Source organism: Phaseolus vulgaris, chromosome 6 (genome assembly GCF_000499845.2).
Source record: "Phaseolus vulgaris cultivar G19833 chromosome 6, P. vulgaris v2.0, whole genome shotgun sequence".
NCBI lineage: Eukaryota > Viridiplantae > Streptophyta > Magnoliopsida > Fabales > Fabaceae > Phaseolus > Phaseolus vulgaris.
This window is the reverse complement of record NC_023754.2, coordinates 4,269,995-4,287,863: the sequence shown is the minus strand read 5'-3', so window position 1 is coordinate 4,287,863 and position 17,869 is coordinate 4,269,995. Positions and strand designations below refer to the sequence as shown.

The window sequence follows — 17,869 nt, the reverse complement described above, 5'->3', positions numbered from 1 at the left end:
TCCAAAAAATAATACTTACACCTCTATTCTACAAATTTATAGGCTCAACAACCTGGCCTAGAATCCCCTAGTTCTTCTAATGAGGATAGTCCAGACAGTGAACTACAACATTATTTGTCATATAATACTTTAAAAGGATCCGCAAGGATAGGTATTATGAGATTCCACGGGTCCATCAATCATATAACTGTGCAAATCTTATTAGACAGTAGTCTCTCTTGCTAGAATATATAGCTTGAAACAAGACGATGGTGAATTTTTTCCGCAAAGTTTTCATGAAAATGGTGTTAGATTGAAAAGATCAATTAAATCAATCAATTGATTAACTTGTTCAACTAGTTATTAAAAGATTAACAAATCTGTAATTAAAATTTAAACTTGTTGATTTTATAAATCAATTAATTGTTTTATGCGCAAAACATTAAGAACACAATATATCACAAATTATCATAGTAAGGAAGAGAGAATTCACACAAAGGAATTATATTGGTTCACTCTTAACCAATAGCTACATCAAGTCTTCAGCACACCACTGAGAATTCACTAAGCAATCAAAACCAGATTACAAAACAGCAAGAGTATTGATCTTGAACCTTTCAAGAACACACAATACTCTCAACAACAACACAAATTTTAGAAACACTATCTCAAATTGTTTACAACACAATACAGTATAAAAGAATGAATTTATAATACACTTGGGCTTTTACACAATTGAAGAACAGATGAAAAGAATAACTCAAAATCCTACTTCACACCGTAGCGATGATCCAAGACTTCAAGAATGATTCTAAAAGCTCTTTGATTTTCTGTCTTAAAAAACATATTCTTTAATCTCTCTTCTTGTTTTCAAAATGATCATAAAGTTATCTTTATATAGACAAAAAATGGTTAAATTAGTTTGATTGTTTAATGGAATTTGTTTAAAGCATTTTGAAAAAGTTTGAAAATCATAACAACATTTTGTTAAAATTACTTAATTGATTTTTAAAATAAACTGATTGTTTTCATTTTCTGTTAAAATCTCAACATAAAAAACCACTTCATTTATTGAAATAACTGATTGTTTTTACTTAACAGAAAATACAAAAGAAAACAAATCTTTTTTTAAAATCCTTTTAAAAACCTTAAGTGTTTTTCAATCGATTGATACAATAAATCAATTTGTTGAAAAACTTGTTGTAGTCATCAGACTTAAACAAAAAATATTTCAACTAATTTAAAATACAAAACAACCAACTAAAATTAACACAGATTTGAAAAACAAAACTTTAAAAGAGATTTCAAACCATATGAACTTGGATCCTAATTAGATGCAAATTACAACACAAAATCTACCTAACTAGACACACTCAACAGTATATTCTTCAAGACAAATTTGGAAATCATCAAAGTCATCTTGTTCAACAGCTTTGACAATTTTTTGCAACCTCAAATTGCTCAACATTTAAAGATGTCAATAAAACTTATTCCTAGTTTCCAATGGTAATGCACTCTTGTGGAAGGATTAGTGAAAGAATTCATAGTTTTAGTGTATATCGATCTGTTTATTTCATGTCACGGGTGTTGATATAATATTGTGGGTTTTGTGGCCAACAACAACCTTGGCCTCACGTATTTTTGACACAGTACTCTCCAACTGAATTTTTTATTCAGGAAAGGCATTTATCACGGGGCATGGAGAAAAATCCACATTACCTACGCCAACATAGCATCATCACATTAGAATATTCTTGCACATCCAGGTTATAGCAAAATTATTTTCCATTCAGTTCCAACTTTCGAATGTTTCAAAAGAAGTAGAGTTGACCTTCCCTCCAGATATTCCACCTGAATTGGTAGTATATTACACACCTACAAGGAGGTGTTTAAGAAACCTTTAGATCTACCACCTAATTGCAACCAAAACCATGTGATATCCTTCATTCCAAGTAGCCAGCCAGTTAAAGTGAAACCATAGAAATACCTCCACAACCAAAAATTCCAAATTGAAAATATGGTTTTTGAAATGCTCCAGGAAGGTATTATAACTCCTAGTACTAGTTCTTTTTCCTCCCTTATTTTTTTGATTAAGAAGAAGGATAGAACATGGCACTTCTATACAGATTATCAGTCTTTGGATGTTATTACTGTAAAAAAAGAACTTCCTTATCCCCATAGTAGATGAACTATTAGATGAGTTACATAGTGCCGATTTTTTTTCTAAATATGATTTTCGATTGGGCTACCATCAAATCTTTGTATCTCATAAAGATAGATCCGAAACGACATTTAAAACTCATCACGGACATTTAAAAAAATGTTATGTCTTTTTGCCTCACTAATGCACCAACCACCTTCCAAGGTGTGATGAATCAACTCTTTCAAGGACTACTAAGAAATTTTGTACTAATGTTTTTTAAAGATATCCTAGTTTTCAGCTCTTTAGTATGGCAACATTTTCACTACCTGTCTGAGATTTTACAATTATTGCAACACAACCAACTTTATGTCAAGCTATCCAAATGTCAATTTGACTTAACTAAGATAGATTATCTAGGTCACACGGTATATGGTAATGGAGTTGCAATGGATCAATCAAAGGTACATGCAACATTGGATTTGCCTCTTCCACAAAATCTGAAACAACTAAGGGTAGGTCCAAACCAATTATCATAGAAGATTTATTAAGGGGTATGCTTGTATCGTTGCTCCTCTAACTCTTGAAGAAAGGTAATTCAAATGGGACCATGTAGCTATTGTTGTCTTTGAACATTTGAAGCAATTGATCTCAACAACCCCTATCCTAGCACTCTCAAACTTCTCATAGATCTTCATTATTGAAACAAATGCCTCGAGAAGTGGTATTGGGGCAATCTTGAGCCAACACCACCACCCTATTGCATATTTATGCAAGAAGCTATCTCCAATAATGCAAAAGCAATCGACATACACTAGATTATTGTATGCCATCATAATAGCCATTGTCAAATTCAAACATTATTTGTTAGGCCACGAGTTCATTTTCAAAACTAACAAAAAAAGCATCAAATGCTTATTGGACCAAACTATCCAAACACCACAACAACAAATCTGGCTCCATAAATTCCTTGGTTGTGACTTTTCCATTGCATACAAACTAGGAAAAAGAACGAAGGTATTGATGCTCTTTCTAGATCCTTCTGCATGGGTATAACATAGCCTAAGTGGGACTTTAATCCTTGCTAGCAACTGCAATTGAATCTGGCAATACTTATAAAGCGATTGTACAAGCATGTAATCAGGGTTAACCTCCCCATGCTAATTATTTTGTCCAAAACCAGTTGTTTCACTTGAAAAATGATTAGCTATCCCTCCCCAGGATAACATAATTCAACAGGTTTTGCATGAATTTCATGACTCCCCTATAAGAGCCCATGTTGGTGTTGCTCGAATAGTTTCTCAGATATCAGCATAATTCTTTTGGCATGGAATGTATAAAGACATAAAAAAACATGTTTAGCATTGTCTCACATGCTAGAGAGCCAACTCCAGCATAACCTTTCCCCAAGGGTTCTTACAACCGCTCATTATTCATGCCTAGATATGGTAAAATGTGGCTTTGGATTTCATTGTGGGACTTCCTCATTCACAAGGATTTACCATCATTATGGTCGTCACCGACAAATTGTCCAAATATGCTCACTTTTCCACTTTGAAAACTGATTATTCAAGCAAATAGATCGCAAAGGTTTTCATCAAGGTTACCGTGAAGCTCCATGGGTTTTCAAAATCCATAGTCTCAAATCATGATCGAGTATTCAATAGTCACTTTTAACAACACCTATTTGAACTAAGCGGCATTACATTAACGATGAGTTTATCTTACCATCCTCAAAGTGATGGTCAATTTGAGGCTTTTAATGCCTTGAGATGTATTTACGATGTTTTGTGAAAAATCCAAAAAGAAGGGCTCAAATTCTTAACATGGGCAGAACTATGGTACAACAATTCCTTCCTAATAGAGTTGCACTTGGCTCATTGATTTTCCTTTGATGATTCTTTGTTGATGGAGCTGAATTAGATGAAGAAGTTATGAATAAAATGAATGTGGACGATGGAATTGAAGTAGAATGTTGTGGGAGGCTCAAAGCTTAAGAGAGAAGGCTTAAAATCATTACTTATTTCAAAATTTAAAATCATGTAAAATACATTCCTATTTATAGGAGAGGAAGCTTGCCAAAGAAGCATAAACCCTAACCTTGGGTGCCTAAGAAGCTTATAAACCCTAACCTTAGGCACCATATAAAGCTTGCATAGCAAGCTAGGGTTTTTATCCTAACCTGGCACCCAAATCTTATACCCTAGCTTGGTGTCGAAGCTTCTAACCCTAACCACAACTTGACATTCAAACTAGATTTTCCTATGCGTTTCACTTCTCTATTAGGATTAGGTTATTTAACCTAAGATAAACTTGGCCCAAACACAAAGCCCAAAAGAAATCCTACACTACTTGGCCAAAATACAATACCCAATGTAAATGCCTACTCTACTCTTTACAATTATTTACAAGGCTACAAGGTTTGGACAAGGTCAATATTTTACTCTCCACAAGAGGAAAGCCTTTTGAAGTTCTTCTTTCTCCTTCATTCTTCTAGTCATGGCCCTTGTTAATGGTCCAATATGTGTTCTCTCAGATGGTCCTCCATCACCTCCAAACTAACATTGGAATAACACCATTTTGAGTTGTCTACAACTCTAACACTCCTACCATAACCAAGTATCAGTTAGATCACATTGATCTTCCATCCTTATAATATTTGTTGCACCAACATAATGAATTCAATCACAATTGAAGAAGAATCTATTAAAAGAAGAACTACACTGGACTTTCAAGTAGGTGAATTCATATTTGTCAATCATCAACCATATTGGCAATACTCAGTGCATGTTTGCAAGAACCAAAAGCTCAGCCTTCGATACTTTGGTCGATTTCCTATCATTTAGAGGACTCTCTTGGTTGCTTGTAAGTTGCAATTACCACCCGCTGGCAGAATACAACATGTTTTCCATGTTTCAAACTAGAAGAAATGTTACGAAGACCTTCAACAATCATTTGTGTCATTACCTCTTATCACAATTCTCGAAGGTCTACTCATATAACTGATGAGCATATATTTATTCACACTCAATAGCCTTAATCATAGATTATTGGACTATAATAATAAATAAATCCATTGTTTTAATTAATATTCTTATAATTGGGTTTATTTGGGCCTTATATATTATTATTGTTAATTTTGTGTTTTTAGGGTAAATGATCTGAAGCATCTACCCTTGTGAATGGGCCAAAAATGCAAAAGTCCAAGTTGCTTCTTTGAATCAAAACAGAAAACAAATTCTGAGGAGAAGAAAGAGAAAATAAAAGCTACAAGATTCCAGAAACAGAATTGGAAGCAAATCTTCTGCAAAATAAAAAGAATTATGGAAAGTGGAAACTGTTTACAAAATCTAAATTGCAATATTTTCCCAAAATCCTTGGAGCAGAAAAGCCTTATAAAAGGACACAAGCATCAAGTAGAAAGGGAGAGAGTTTCATAGGGTTTTCTTAGTTTCTTTTCTTATTTGTAATTCTTTTGCCTCCGCATGGAAAGCTAAACCTTTTGGTTGATTCCTTTGTGATTCCCCATTGAGTTATGAGGTTTTGATCAATAAAAGTTTCTATTTTTAATTCTCTATAGCAGTTGTTTTTATTGTCTAATCTCCTGGAAAACTAGTTTTTGTGAGAGGTTGTACTTGAACGCATGATTGAGAGTCTTCCTTATCTTAAACTTTGGTTTCTTAATTAGTTCGTATTGTTCTAATTAATTTCTTGGGCGCATGATTCAAGAGAGAGGAGATAAGCATTCCCATGGAGTATACGCATGGAACAAAGTGGGTATTGATTAAACCGGTAGACGCATGCTTTACTGGTGAGCTTCAGTTGAATTAGGTTTGGCGCATGTTCAATCTAGTTTAGCTCTGTTGAGGATTGAGAAAAGAATAATCTTTAGAGAGCCTGTGAAGAATTCATTGGTGGAAGAACTTGGGAGTCAATTTGCATTCTTTACTGATTCAAATCATCATTTATATTTTCTTGCTAAGCGATCGCAACCCCTATTTCTTTACCATTATTGCTAATTTTCATTGTTTGCAGATAGGTTTTGAATTCTATTCACTGAAATTACTATTGGATTCGTTGGGAGACGACTTGGGGTCATCTGACCACAACTATATTATCATCTCTCTAGTGTTAGACAAGTCTACGCTAGAATCATATTAATTTGACAGCAAAACGACAACTATCAATAACCAAAACACGTTTTAGCATCCCACGCAATATTACATTGTACAAAACACGTTTAACAACTCCTCAAGTGTAGGCCTCGATTCATCAAGCAATACGTAGTAAGATATCAATGTCATCACAAGGGACTATCTAATTAAAAATATAGGACGAGTTCAAAAGGGGGGTGAATGAACTTTTAAAAAATTTCTTTAGAATATGGTTTAGAATGAATTTCTTTAAGAAAAAAATAACAAATTAGAATATAAAACAACATATTGATAATTTTGTTAACCAGTAGAAATCATAAAATTTAACGAGTTAGATTTTATCAAGTCAAAAAATTAATCAATTAAATTTTTGAACATATCACTTACGGATTTGCATACAGAAATGTAAAAAAAAAAAAGACAAAGAAAATCACACAAAATTTTATACTAGTTCACTCTTCCTCAAGACTTATATATAGTTTCCCAGCTACACCAACTAAAACAAAAACAAAAATCTTTACAAAACAGGACTCACAAGTTTATCACTCTAGAATCCTACAAAAATGATCCAAACCACAAGCAATACCTTACTGATTTTGAGAAATCACAAACACTATCTAATTTCAATACAAGAACTTCAGAAACAAAAGAGTCAAGGAACAATTGTAGCTTGAGGGAAACCATCCAACCTCAAAATTTTTGGTTAATAAGATAGAAGAAGATGACACCTTAATGAAGAGATTGTAGAGTATTTTTCTTCTTCTTAGTCTTGCAAAAATTGTATAGATTTCTATGGACCACACAATCATACGATCGACAAGCTCGGGTTTTCAGAGAACCCAGGTAATCAAACAGTCTGTCTTGATGCTAATGTCGTAGTTTTGGAAGTATGGTCCGAGCCTTCGGGATGCGTGGAAGAGGGTCAACACGAACTTTTTTATCATTTGGTACCTTGTCTCTGTTAGAATTGATGGCTAAAACAAAAGGGGGGTGATTTTTTTATAAAAGCTTTTCACAAATATTTTATTAAGAATGAATCTTTATCAATCAATCACAGATAAACAACTAAGGAAGACAATTAAACAAAGATTCAGAAAACTGTTTCAGAATTTTCACCGGTTAAAAATACATTTTAACCGGTTGTTTATAGCAGCAGCAGAAAATAAATTTACACAAACAGTTATGAGAGTTAAGAGACAGGGAGATTCACACAAACAAATTATACTAGTTCACTCAACCCTGAACTACATCCATTCCTCAGAACAACCTATGAGTATTTCACTATATAATCAATCACAGATTACAACAACACACCACAAAGAGGTGACTTTGAATCCCACAAAGCCTACTCACCCTTTTTGCAACACTTCACACCTCAAGCTACAATCCCACTGTACAGGATTTTACAAACACGTCTTCGATATCATAATACAATTACAAGAAACTAAGTAAGGGTAGAAAACACCTGGAATTACAGAAAACCAGAAGCCCTATGACCAGTTCTTGCACCACAATAAAGCTTAAAAGCAATCTTGCTAAACTTAGAAAACTTCTTTCACAAATAGTTTGTAATTTCTCTTTTTGATCTCAAATCAGAGTGTGAAATTTCTGTATAAAACATTTGAAAGAAGGATATATTTATAGCATTTGAAATCTAGCCGTTTAAGGCAACATAAAAGAGTCAAATCAGTTTTGATCTCATTTAAAACAGTTAATACATGTTTTCAAAAAACTGTTATGACAACACACATTTAACCAGTTGAAACCACTATTTAACCGGTTGAATGAGTCAAGTAGTTACATAACCAATTCAAAAAACAGTTTCAAAACCTCATTGCCAACTAAGTGACAAACAACAGATTGTCTCGACAATTCAACCGGTTGTTTTCCCTTTGCATGGAAAAACACTTTGTTCTTTAAAAATGATTGATCAAGCTTTGTTTAGGAATCAAGGACTGATCTTAACAAAGATTCTAAACAACCTAATCCAAATCCAAACCCAAAAAGCAGCACAACTCCAATGATGGAGATCAAGAAGAAGAAGAGAATGAGGTTGAAGTTCAAGATTCTCAAAGACACATTAGCTCATTATCCTTTATATCTCAAAGGATTACAAGGAGAAAAGCTAAGGAGTTAGGTAGTAGGCTTCAAATGTTTTCTCTTTTTATAGTTTCTTTTGTATAAAATTGTAAAACATATAGAGTAGTGTTTAGGAAGGTGCTAAAGAGGGAAACCTAAGACACCTCCATTGTATAACACCTTTAGGTGCTAGTTTTAGGAAAGATCTAGAAAGGTGTCTCTTCACACTCCTTTAGGCGCTAGAATAGAAAGAGTTAGAAGGTAACCTTTCAAAGTTTCTCTTATAAGCTTTTCTTGTACTTGTGACAAGTCCTCCTCATTATAAAAGGAAGGCTTAGATCTTTTAAATAATAAGATTGATTTTGTGAGTAATGAACCTCTACCAAATTGGTGAGTGATTGAGAGAGACTTGTGTCTTCTTCTCTTCTAGTCTTATCTTGAGTGAATTCTTGGTCTCTCAAGTGGCGGCAACAACACTCATCTTGAAGCCAACCATCCTTCAAGTGGCATGCACATTTCCAAGAGCTCCAACCACATAAGTTTCCTTGTCCTTTTCATATTCTTCTTCCATTTCCATTCCAAAACAAACTTTAAAACATGTCTTTGTTGTCTCTTGTGTATTCAATCTGTAAAACTTGTTTAGTTTGTGTTTATGTTCGATAGTTTGCTTTAGTTTGCTGTTCTTATGATTTTAATTGTGTTTCTTGGAGTTTCAATCAATGCTTTTGTGTTTTCCTTTGTTTCAATCGATTCATATGTCCAAAAATGGGTTTTTGTGTGAGTTTGGCTTGGTTCTTGTGATTTGGTGAGTTCTTGAATGATTAAGAACATTGATCCAATTCTTAAAAAGTGTCTAATCATATTCCAACTCTAGTTGAATCCATCACATGTTCATATCATATTCCTACCATGTTCTTGGAATCATATCATGTGGTATCATGAGTCTTAGGTGTGTTCTTGTGTGTGTTTGAGTTGTTTTGGCACTTTTAATTCAAGAACTTTACATTCTTGTCTTTACCATTCTGTTTTTAGGTTTATTTTGGGCATTTCTTTCTGTTTTCTTGTTCTTAATACATTGTGTTTGTGTCATTTTGATTTTTGAATCTCTATAAGTTTTGTCAAAGTCATGTTTCTCCAAAAATGTTATCAATTCTATGTAGTCATTTTGTTGATGATTTTGGTTTCTTGATTTTTTTATTTGAGTGCAGTTTTATGTGTTTGTTTTCTTGATCCTTTGGTGCTTTTTCTTTTTAGATTTGGGTTCTTACTTGTATTTTATATCTATACAAGTTCTTGAAACATCAATTCAATTATGTCTTTTGAAGTTCTTAATTTTGTTTTTCATTCCAATCAGGTTTCCTCTGTTTTCTTGAAAATGTGCTGACTGTTTCGATTTATTACATTTTCTGTGATTACTGGAAAATTATGAAATTCTGGATTTGAGTTCTTGAGAGTGTTACAAAAAAATAGAAAAAAGAAGTGTATCAAAATTCCAAGTACAAAAAAAATGATAAATGAAATACGTCTAGTGTGTAATTCTGGCACAAAAAATACGGTAAACTGGCAGTAATTTTGCAAAATTTATCAAAATTAATTGGCGCACTATTTTTGTGTGATTCCAGTGCCATTGTTGAGATAAGATCTTGAAATTTCATTGGTTTAAATTTCATAATCCAGTTTGCTTTCTTCAGTTCCAGATAAATATGTAAATTCACGCAGAGTTTGCAAAAAATTCCAGTAGTTTTGTTTTTGTTTTTTTCATCTATTCTAGTACTTTTCTCTAGGTTCCTTTTGTGTGCTATCTTTTAATTGAGTACCTTATTTTTCTTGATTGTCTTTTCTTCACTATTCTTTGAGTTTGTCATATATCTTGTATTCCTTTTGCTATAGCCTTTTCTTGTTCTTTAAGTTTTGTGGTGTATTGGCTTTAAGAAAGAGTGGTTTGTTTTGACATATTTCATTTGAGAGTTACCAAAACCTCAAGAGCAGATTGGTTGAGGGAAGTATTCTTTCTTGGAGCAGATTTGGGTTACAAATTATAATATTTTTAAATTGTATTTTTCTAATATATAGAAACAAACTTATCTTTAAATTCCTTTGACTTAAAATTACAACATTTTTCTTAATAAGTGGTGAATAGAACATATTAGCATTTTTATTTATTTATATAAAAAGTTATCTGTGATATTCTTAATTTTGAAAATTATTTGTGAGCAATTGGCTATAGATAAAGAAAATAATTAACAATAGTTTTATAACTAAAATAAAAATATCAAAATCTTTTGATGAACAAATAAGCATATTAATACCTGAAAAACAAAATTGAATTAAATATTGTAGGAGGGATAGAATAGGGATGGGATCCTGATATGTTGATACCTTTTTGTCAACTAACACACATTTGACAAACTCCAGCTGGCATGACGTGGCATAAGCGGATGACGTGGCATAAGCGGATGACGTGGCATAAGCGGATGACGTGGCAATTGAAGTGAAAATCGTGTGGGCTCACAATTAATTTATTTGATTTATTTGGCATTTTGGCTTGTGCTGTTCCTTCTTCTCCCCTTTTCAAGTGGACGGTGCTCTTGGTGTTGGCGGTAGTGTCACCGTTCTCCAGTGATTATCGTTCCCTCTGTTCCCCATTGTAGCTTCCCCTTCAGTGTCATCTCGTTTGGTTGGGGTGTGTGTCGTAAGCAGTGGACTTTTCGTGAGACGCGGGGTTGTTGGTGACGGTCCGGGATGGTTTTTGGAAGGTTTGATGGCTGAGACATTAAGGGTAGCGAGATCGTGGAAGACGTTCAAGTAAAGGTAACATTTTTTTGTTGATGTAAAGATTGATGTTGTGTTGTTGGTTTTTTGTGGGTGAACTTCGGTGGTGGATTTGCATGGGGTGTGTGTGTTTCGTTGGGGGTGGCAGTTGTGGGTTTGATTGAATGGGTTTGGTTTGATTGTGTTTGCTAGATTTAGGGTTCTGTTTTGTTGGATTAGAGATAATGGAGTGTTATGAATGGAATGGGACGATTTTTATGAATGAGATTTGGTTATAAAATTTTTGGAACCATGTGTTTAATTATTACACAGTCTGTGGTTGTTGCATTATAATGGTTTGAAGCAACCCAAGAATGGAAAATCTAGCAATTTTGAATTTTAGTTGTCTCATTTGTCAATTCTTAGCAAATACATGTTGAATAACAATGAAGAACACCAACCGAATATTCCACCTGTCTAACTCCCTGACATTTCTCCTACGTAAATGTGCCACACTACAGTAATGAACTTGATATGTTTCCTGCATAATATGTGAAACAATTAATTGTGATCAAGAAATAGTTATGCTAAAGTTTCAAGAATTTCGAGTTTCTGACATTGCGGTTTTATACAAAATGTATATGGTGGTAAGAAAAAATTGAAGGGTGATGTTCCTGTTAGCGTGACCCTATGTTGCTGGTTGCAAGTTACTCTCTTAGTTTGTTCCGCTCTTCTTTCATTTGATTCATATCGTTTTGGTTGTTTGGTTGAATGGCTGAGTTTTGTAAGTTATATGGAAAAAAAATGTGGCAACTTAAATAGTATGATGAGTTTAAGGATTATTTTTTGTCATTAATATTTAGAGAAAAAAGACTTTGTTAGGAGAATTTTATGATGTCTTTTTGAGTCCTTTTTATTTTAAGAGAACTTACTCTTATTCAACACCGACAGAACTATTCTCCCTTTCAAGTTTTGTTTTATTTTTTGAAAAAAATATATTTTTCTTGAGTTTCTTGACATGTCTGTGCTTGATGATTTTGAGTATTCAAGTTTTTGATAGTTGAGTTCAATAATTAGTCTCAGTTCCTGTATTCTAGAGCCAACATATCTGCCCTGAGGAGGTTTTTCTCCCTTCAAAATCCAAACTATAATTGTTTTAGGTTTATATTATCACAATGTTTAGTTTCATTATTGCCAAAACTTGTTCTTTCCTCAGTAATTAATTAGTCCTCTTAACCTTCTTGTCCTTGTTTGGACATTCTTGTCTTTCTTTACTACATTCTAATTTGTTGATTTTTTCAAGAGCATCAACTACAACAAGAGAATCAATTCATTAAAAGGTGTCTCAACTTGCAATCTGTTTTGGTCATGCTAATGAAATAAGAAATTAGTTGCAGTCCCACATTACAAGATTGATTCACCTCTGTCAGAGTTTGAATATCTTCTCAGGATTAATTAATCATCTATGAGAATTGTGTGCAATTTATCCACTTTTCTTTTGGTATAATAGTAGACTTCGGAGCAGACTTAGTCAAACTCGCGAGTTCAAGTCAGCGAGTTGTGAAAAAAAGCCCCAAAACGGTGTGTTTCATTAAGATTTTAGGGTTTCTTTACCTGGTTCCATACTGTCATCTCATCTTCTGCACTGTGCCGCTCCTCGCTGCCGTGCCGCTTACCCTCCGATGAACACCCTAAACCCTTCGACAAAAAACTTAAACCCTCTGACTTTACATATCCGCGAACATGGTTTCTTCGTTCTAACACCGTCGCTTACCCTCCCACGTACATTCCATTCTAACACTCCCGCACCAGCAACCGCCCGATTCCAACACCGCCGTCATTACAAAGTCCAACATCTCGCGCCGTTCTCAAACCCTACTCCGGGGCGCTCTCTCAAAGCCAAATTTTATCCCTCTCAAAAACCTTCCCCAAAAATTACCCCAGCAATAATTTACAAATGTTACAAAATTATCCTTGCCAGATCACCATTCATGATTTTACAATAATAGACTTTGCCACATCACCATTCAGAGCCACGTGCACAGTGTCAATAGTGTGTAAGGCACAGAGGGTGTTAATAAACATTTTCCATAGGGATTCGAAGGAGAAACTCAGATTTTGATTTTGGGTAGTTGAGGCACATCCCTCTCTGCTTGGGTTTTCATTCTATGCTTCAATTGATCTCTCTCTTTCAGGTTCTCTCTCTACTTCTACAACTAATTGTTATCGATTGTAAGTTCATAGTTGCCTGTGGTGTGGTTTAGATGATTAATTGCTCTTTGAATTTGTTGGTTGAGGAACACATGAACCTTAATTTGATGAATTTAAGTAGATTTTGGAGGTTCCAATTTTCAAAACCTTGATGATTTGCATATCTAGAAAATAGGTTTTTTGAGATGCAGGAGATATTTTGGCATGTATTACTTCTTGTCTGCCTTTTACTATTTATGTGGATAATCTAACTGCAGAAATCTGCTAATTTTGGGTTTTTGTTTGTTTGAATATTTGAGTGAAATTAGGGTTTCCTTTCTGTCCTTGCCTAGGGTTGTAGAAGAAGCAGCTGGCATGTCTCTGTTTTTGGGAGAAGAGAAGGTGGTTGGGTTCTGTGAGGAGGGTGCTGGGGTGGCTGAATGGACAGTATTATATTGACGGGGTTGATTATCAACTCAGTTGAGGGTATTAGATTAATTGGTCAAAATGGTTCACTAGTAAACTTGTTGATCCACATGGACTGCAAAGGTGACATTATGACTAAAATTATGAATATTTATTATTATTATTATTATTATCACATATTTATTAAATGTCATGGTTCAGTGTTAAGTAATTCCGTTGGTGATTTCAAAAGCAAGGTTTCAATTCTTTTGGTGGGTAGTTTTGCATTTTCCTTAATTTAAGCAAGCCATTTTCCCATTGAGTAGCATGGGTTTTCGGTGGAGTACTTGTCAGTTTTGGTTCTACCCTCTTAACAGATAGTCTTTAAAGGGAGGGTTCTCCAAGTGCCTATCAGGTGTTCCTGTGCACTTTGGAATTTAGTGACTGAAATGACTAGAAGGCTGGAGTTGAAAGGGGCAAAACCCATATGAGGGTCTAACCAAGTCCAAGTGACTCTTAAAAGTTTTTTTTTTTATAATTTTTAACATATATTGTAACTTTTTTAAATAATTATATATATATATATATATATATATTATTACTACTTTGGTAGGATAATTTTAATTTGGTACTTTTTTATTTGAGAATAGCTTTTATCTTCCCAGGAATTTTAAGTTGAGAATGTTTGGTTTATTTTTAGAAAAATGACATTCCTGGGAACCTATGTTAGATAAAGACACAAATAACTCTAATATGGCCCAACCCACTACTTTGTAGTCCAGTCTTTGAAGCGGTACGGGGGAGCATTGAGAGACCGTGGAAACTCAAAACGACCTAAGAAGACACCAACACAATCCTGTACTCCATAGGCAGTTAAGAGGAGTTATTATAGGGTTCAGGGAAACATGTTGAAACAAGCAATTGGCAGAATTTGCAGAACCAGTGCTTATGCTTTTGAAGGAAACAGAGTTTTGCCTTGGATTCGTGTGGCTTCGTGCTTTTTCCACAATGGACAGGTAAAGTCTCTTATATCTCCTTTCAAAGCATGATTTAAATTATTTTTCTGTAGAATTTCCTTTTTGTCTGTTTAATAAATAGTAGAATTTGGTTTAATCTTGATACAAGTGTCCAACTTTGGGGGCAACTTCATTGGTTTATAAATAAGAAGACATTATTGAATACCACATTTGGGGGAAACCAGTTAAATATATGTCGAAAACAAATGATGATGAAACTCTTCATTTTCATGTTGTTTCAAGTAATATGATGTGATGGACATTACTCCTCTAAATGAAATAATTCCTTTCAAACGAAGAAGGAAATCCTGAAGCTTATAAAGTTGTAAGGGTTAAGTTTGCCAGTGATAATTAAATAATTTTTTTAGCTTTTAAATAGAGTTAGGAATGAGCCTAAGTTTAATAGAAGAAATAAAGTTTGGAAGGTATACTACAGGAGGAATAAAATTCAGTAATTTAGGTTTAGTATAACAGATGATATTATTGTGTGATATTAAAGGGTTCTCGTTTTAAATTGTAGTGCAGCAGTTAAAGATTGTGAGGGGCATTGGTTGATAGTGGGAAAAGGATTTATGTTACACAGCGGTTAGTTAGAGATTATTAAGCACTTGTGTGGATTCATTGATCCCACATATACATGTACTGTATCAAATCAACCATAGTTGTAAACTCTATAGAGTTTACAATCCTAGATAGATTAACTTGCTATTAAATTCTTTTTTGAGTAAATTTGGGTAAACTCGTGTTAACAATTTTGAGATCAAATGTAATTTCTGTCTAACTTTTACCTCCACAACGACTAATTTACTACTGGACTCAAATTATTTGAAGAAATTACGACTGAATTGTTTTCACATTAGGAACTTATGCTTTTATGAATTTATATATGATTTAGTCATCTATATTGTTTAATCTTATATAGTACTAATGTATTATGATACCTTATTATTGTGATTTGCTACTTTTCTTTATTACAAGGTGAAAATATTGAATTATTTTAATATTATCTTTTATATTAGGTTGGTTAAACTTGTACGAGTCGAATCTACTTGATTGAGTTTACTAAAGCTATGTGAATTTTTGTAAACTCTCTGGTTTGACAACTTTAATATCAACTACCTAGCATTGTTTTGCAGTGCATTATGTAACTATGCCTTTCAACAGGACACGTAGCACTTTATGTGCAAAGTTACCATACCAAGTAGCTAGTGTGAATTTTATCCAAATGAAACATAAAGTTTAACAGGCCTGAAATGCCAATTTGAGGTGAATCATTTGTGTAGTATTAATACTCATTTTTAGTTCATTTCTTTTGTACAGACGCACATGGCACCTAGAAGCTTTTTTGGGGTAGAGGATTTCCTTGATGATGACAATAGCAGACCTTACACATACCAAAAAGGGAAGAAGTCAAAGAATCCACACAAGCACATATCTTTCAAACAAAGAACGATTGCCTACATGGAGCCGTTTACACTTGATGTGTTTATCTCAAAACGCTTTGTATCAGCTTCACTCACTCACAGAATGACAAGCAAACAGGTTGCAGTTGCTGGTACCAACTCCAAGGACATAAAAGCTGTTCTCAGGTCTCGTTCAGACATACCAGCATGCATATCCATCGGTAAGATTTTATCTGAAAGAGCAAGAGAAGCTGATGTTTACACTGCTTCCTATACTCCAAGGGAAAGGGACAAGTTTGAAGGGAAAATCAGAGCTGTAGTTCAATCGCTTATTGATAATGGGATTGATGTCAAGGTTTATCTGGACTGAGTTGAGTCACTCAAGATTTTGTGGCTATCACTTTAATATCAATTGGTGATTACTGGTTTGGTCTCGTGGCTAGTTAAGGTTTATCAGTTACCATATATTGTTTTAATGGATAGGAAGATAGACAAACATGTTTCTTGTTAATGAAACTAAGACAATTCATGTTGCTATATTTTTGGGCTAGTAATTTGGGAAAATTATAACTAAGAATTATCTTTCAAATCCATGCATGCAATTGGATAACTCCTGGTTTAACTGTCACTGGAGGCTAAAGGGTTTGCACTTATTCAGCTGTGAACTAAATTGGGTCCTCACACTATTACAAGAATTTACTTCATCTTTTTGACATATTCAATATAGGTTGTATAGGGTTCAGAGTTCAATAGATATATAAATATTGATATTTATATAAAATATTTGTAGTTTTTAAAATTAACTAAAAAAAGTATAGAAAATGCATTTATATAAAATATATTAAATTAAATATTTTTTCAAAGATCCAAAATCACAAGAAATAATCACTAATTTCACATGCATTAAATAACATTTATGAATTTATAATATATTTTTTTGTTTTTTGTTCGCTTTATTTATTGCACAAAATATTATTAATTATATTTCAAAATTCAATTAAATTCAAATAACTTTTACAGTGTAATTTGTTTTCTTGAAGTTTGCATAGCACTATTTATGTACTTGATTATGAAAGCATATTGAGACAAAGGTGATTCAAGAAAACAAAGAGAATATTAAAAAAAATGACAAAAAAATTGAATATTTATTATATATTTCAAAATTTAAGTTATTAATTATGTATATAGTAATATTTTTAAGATTCATCAATTACAAGGATAATAAATATTTTTAATTACTAAATCAATGTCTATATAAAATAAATACTAACAAACTCATTTGAGTAAATTACACTTATTTATACTTTTTTTTAAATAATAATAAAATTTAATTACTCTTAAATATTTTAGTTTAATTAAGTTGAAAGTATTCATAAAATAAGCATGAGGTGTCCCTGTGACTACTTTTTTTTTCAAACAGAAGTACCACATCAATAATTACACAATGTTATTTTCTTGGAAAAAAATTTGATTTTGAAATATAATTTACTTTTATAGGAAAAATTTAAATGTTTAGGCCAAACATGCTATTTAGAGATATAATTTTGAAAAAAATATATTTGTAAATTAATAAAAATGTTTACACCACTACAAATTATAAATTATCATAACAAATATTCTTTGAAATTTTTATCCAACAATTTACTGATCATAAAAATTAGTTTATTATATTTTTCTCAAAAATCTAACTCAACGAATAATTATATCTAAATAATATAAACAATAACAATGTTTTTTACTAACATTTTTTAT

General features: G+C 32.9%; 1 protein-coding gene across 5 annotated transcripts; it reads left to right on the top strand.

The window, feature by feature from the left end:
- Window positions 1-10,723: 10,723 nt before the first annotated feature.
- On the top strand, window positions 10,724-16,654 carry LOC137830969 (uncharacterized). Of its 5 annotated transcripts, none has more exons than XM_068638417.1 (4): window positions 10,896-11,163; window positions 13,647-13,842; window positions 14,481-14,714; window positions 16,035-16,654. In XM_068638417.1, exons 3-4 carry the CDS (start codon window positions 14,604-14,606, stop codon window positions 16,485-16,487), a joined length of 564 nt encoding a protein of 187 aa, XP_068494518.1. In that variant the 5' UTR covers window positions 10,896-11,163; window positions 13,647-13,842; window positions 14,481-14,603; the 3' UTR covers window positions 16,488-16,654. The 5 variants fall into 5 exon arrangements, with proteins under 5 accessions (XP_068494517.1, XP_068494516.1, XP_068494519.1 ...); XM_068638419.1 differs by having other exon boundaries at window positions 10,905-11,163; window positions 14,476-14,714; XM_068638416.1 differs by lacking the exon at window positions 13,647-13,842 and having other exon boundaries at window positions 10,724-11,163; window positions 14,476-14,714.
- The last annotated feature ends 1,215 nt before the right edge of the window (window positions 16,655-17,869 follow it).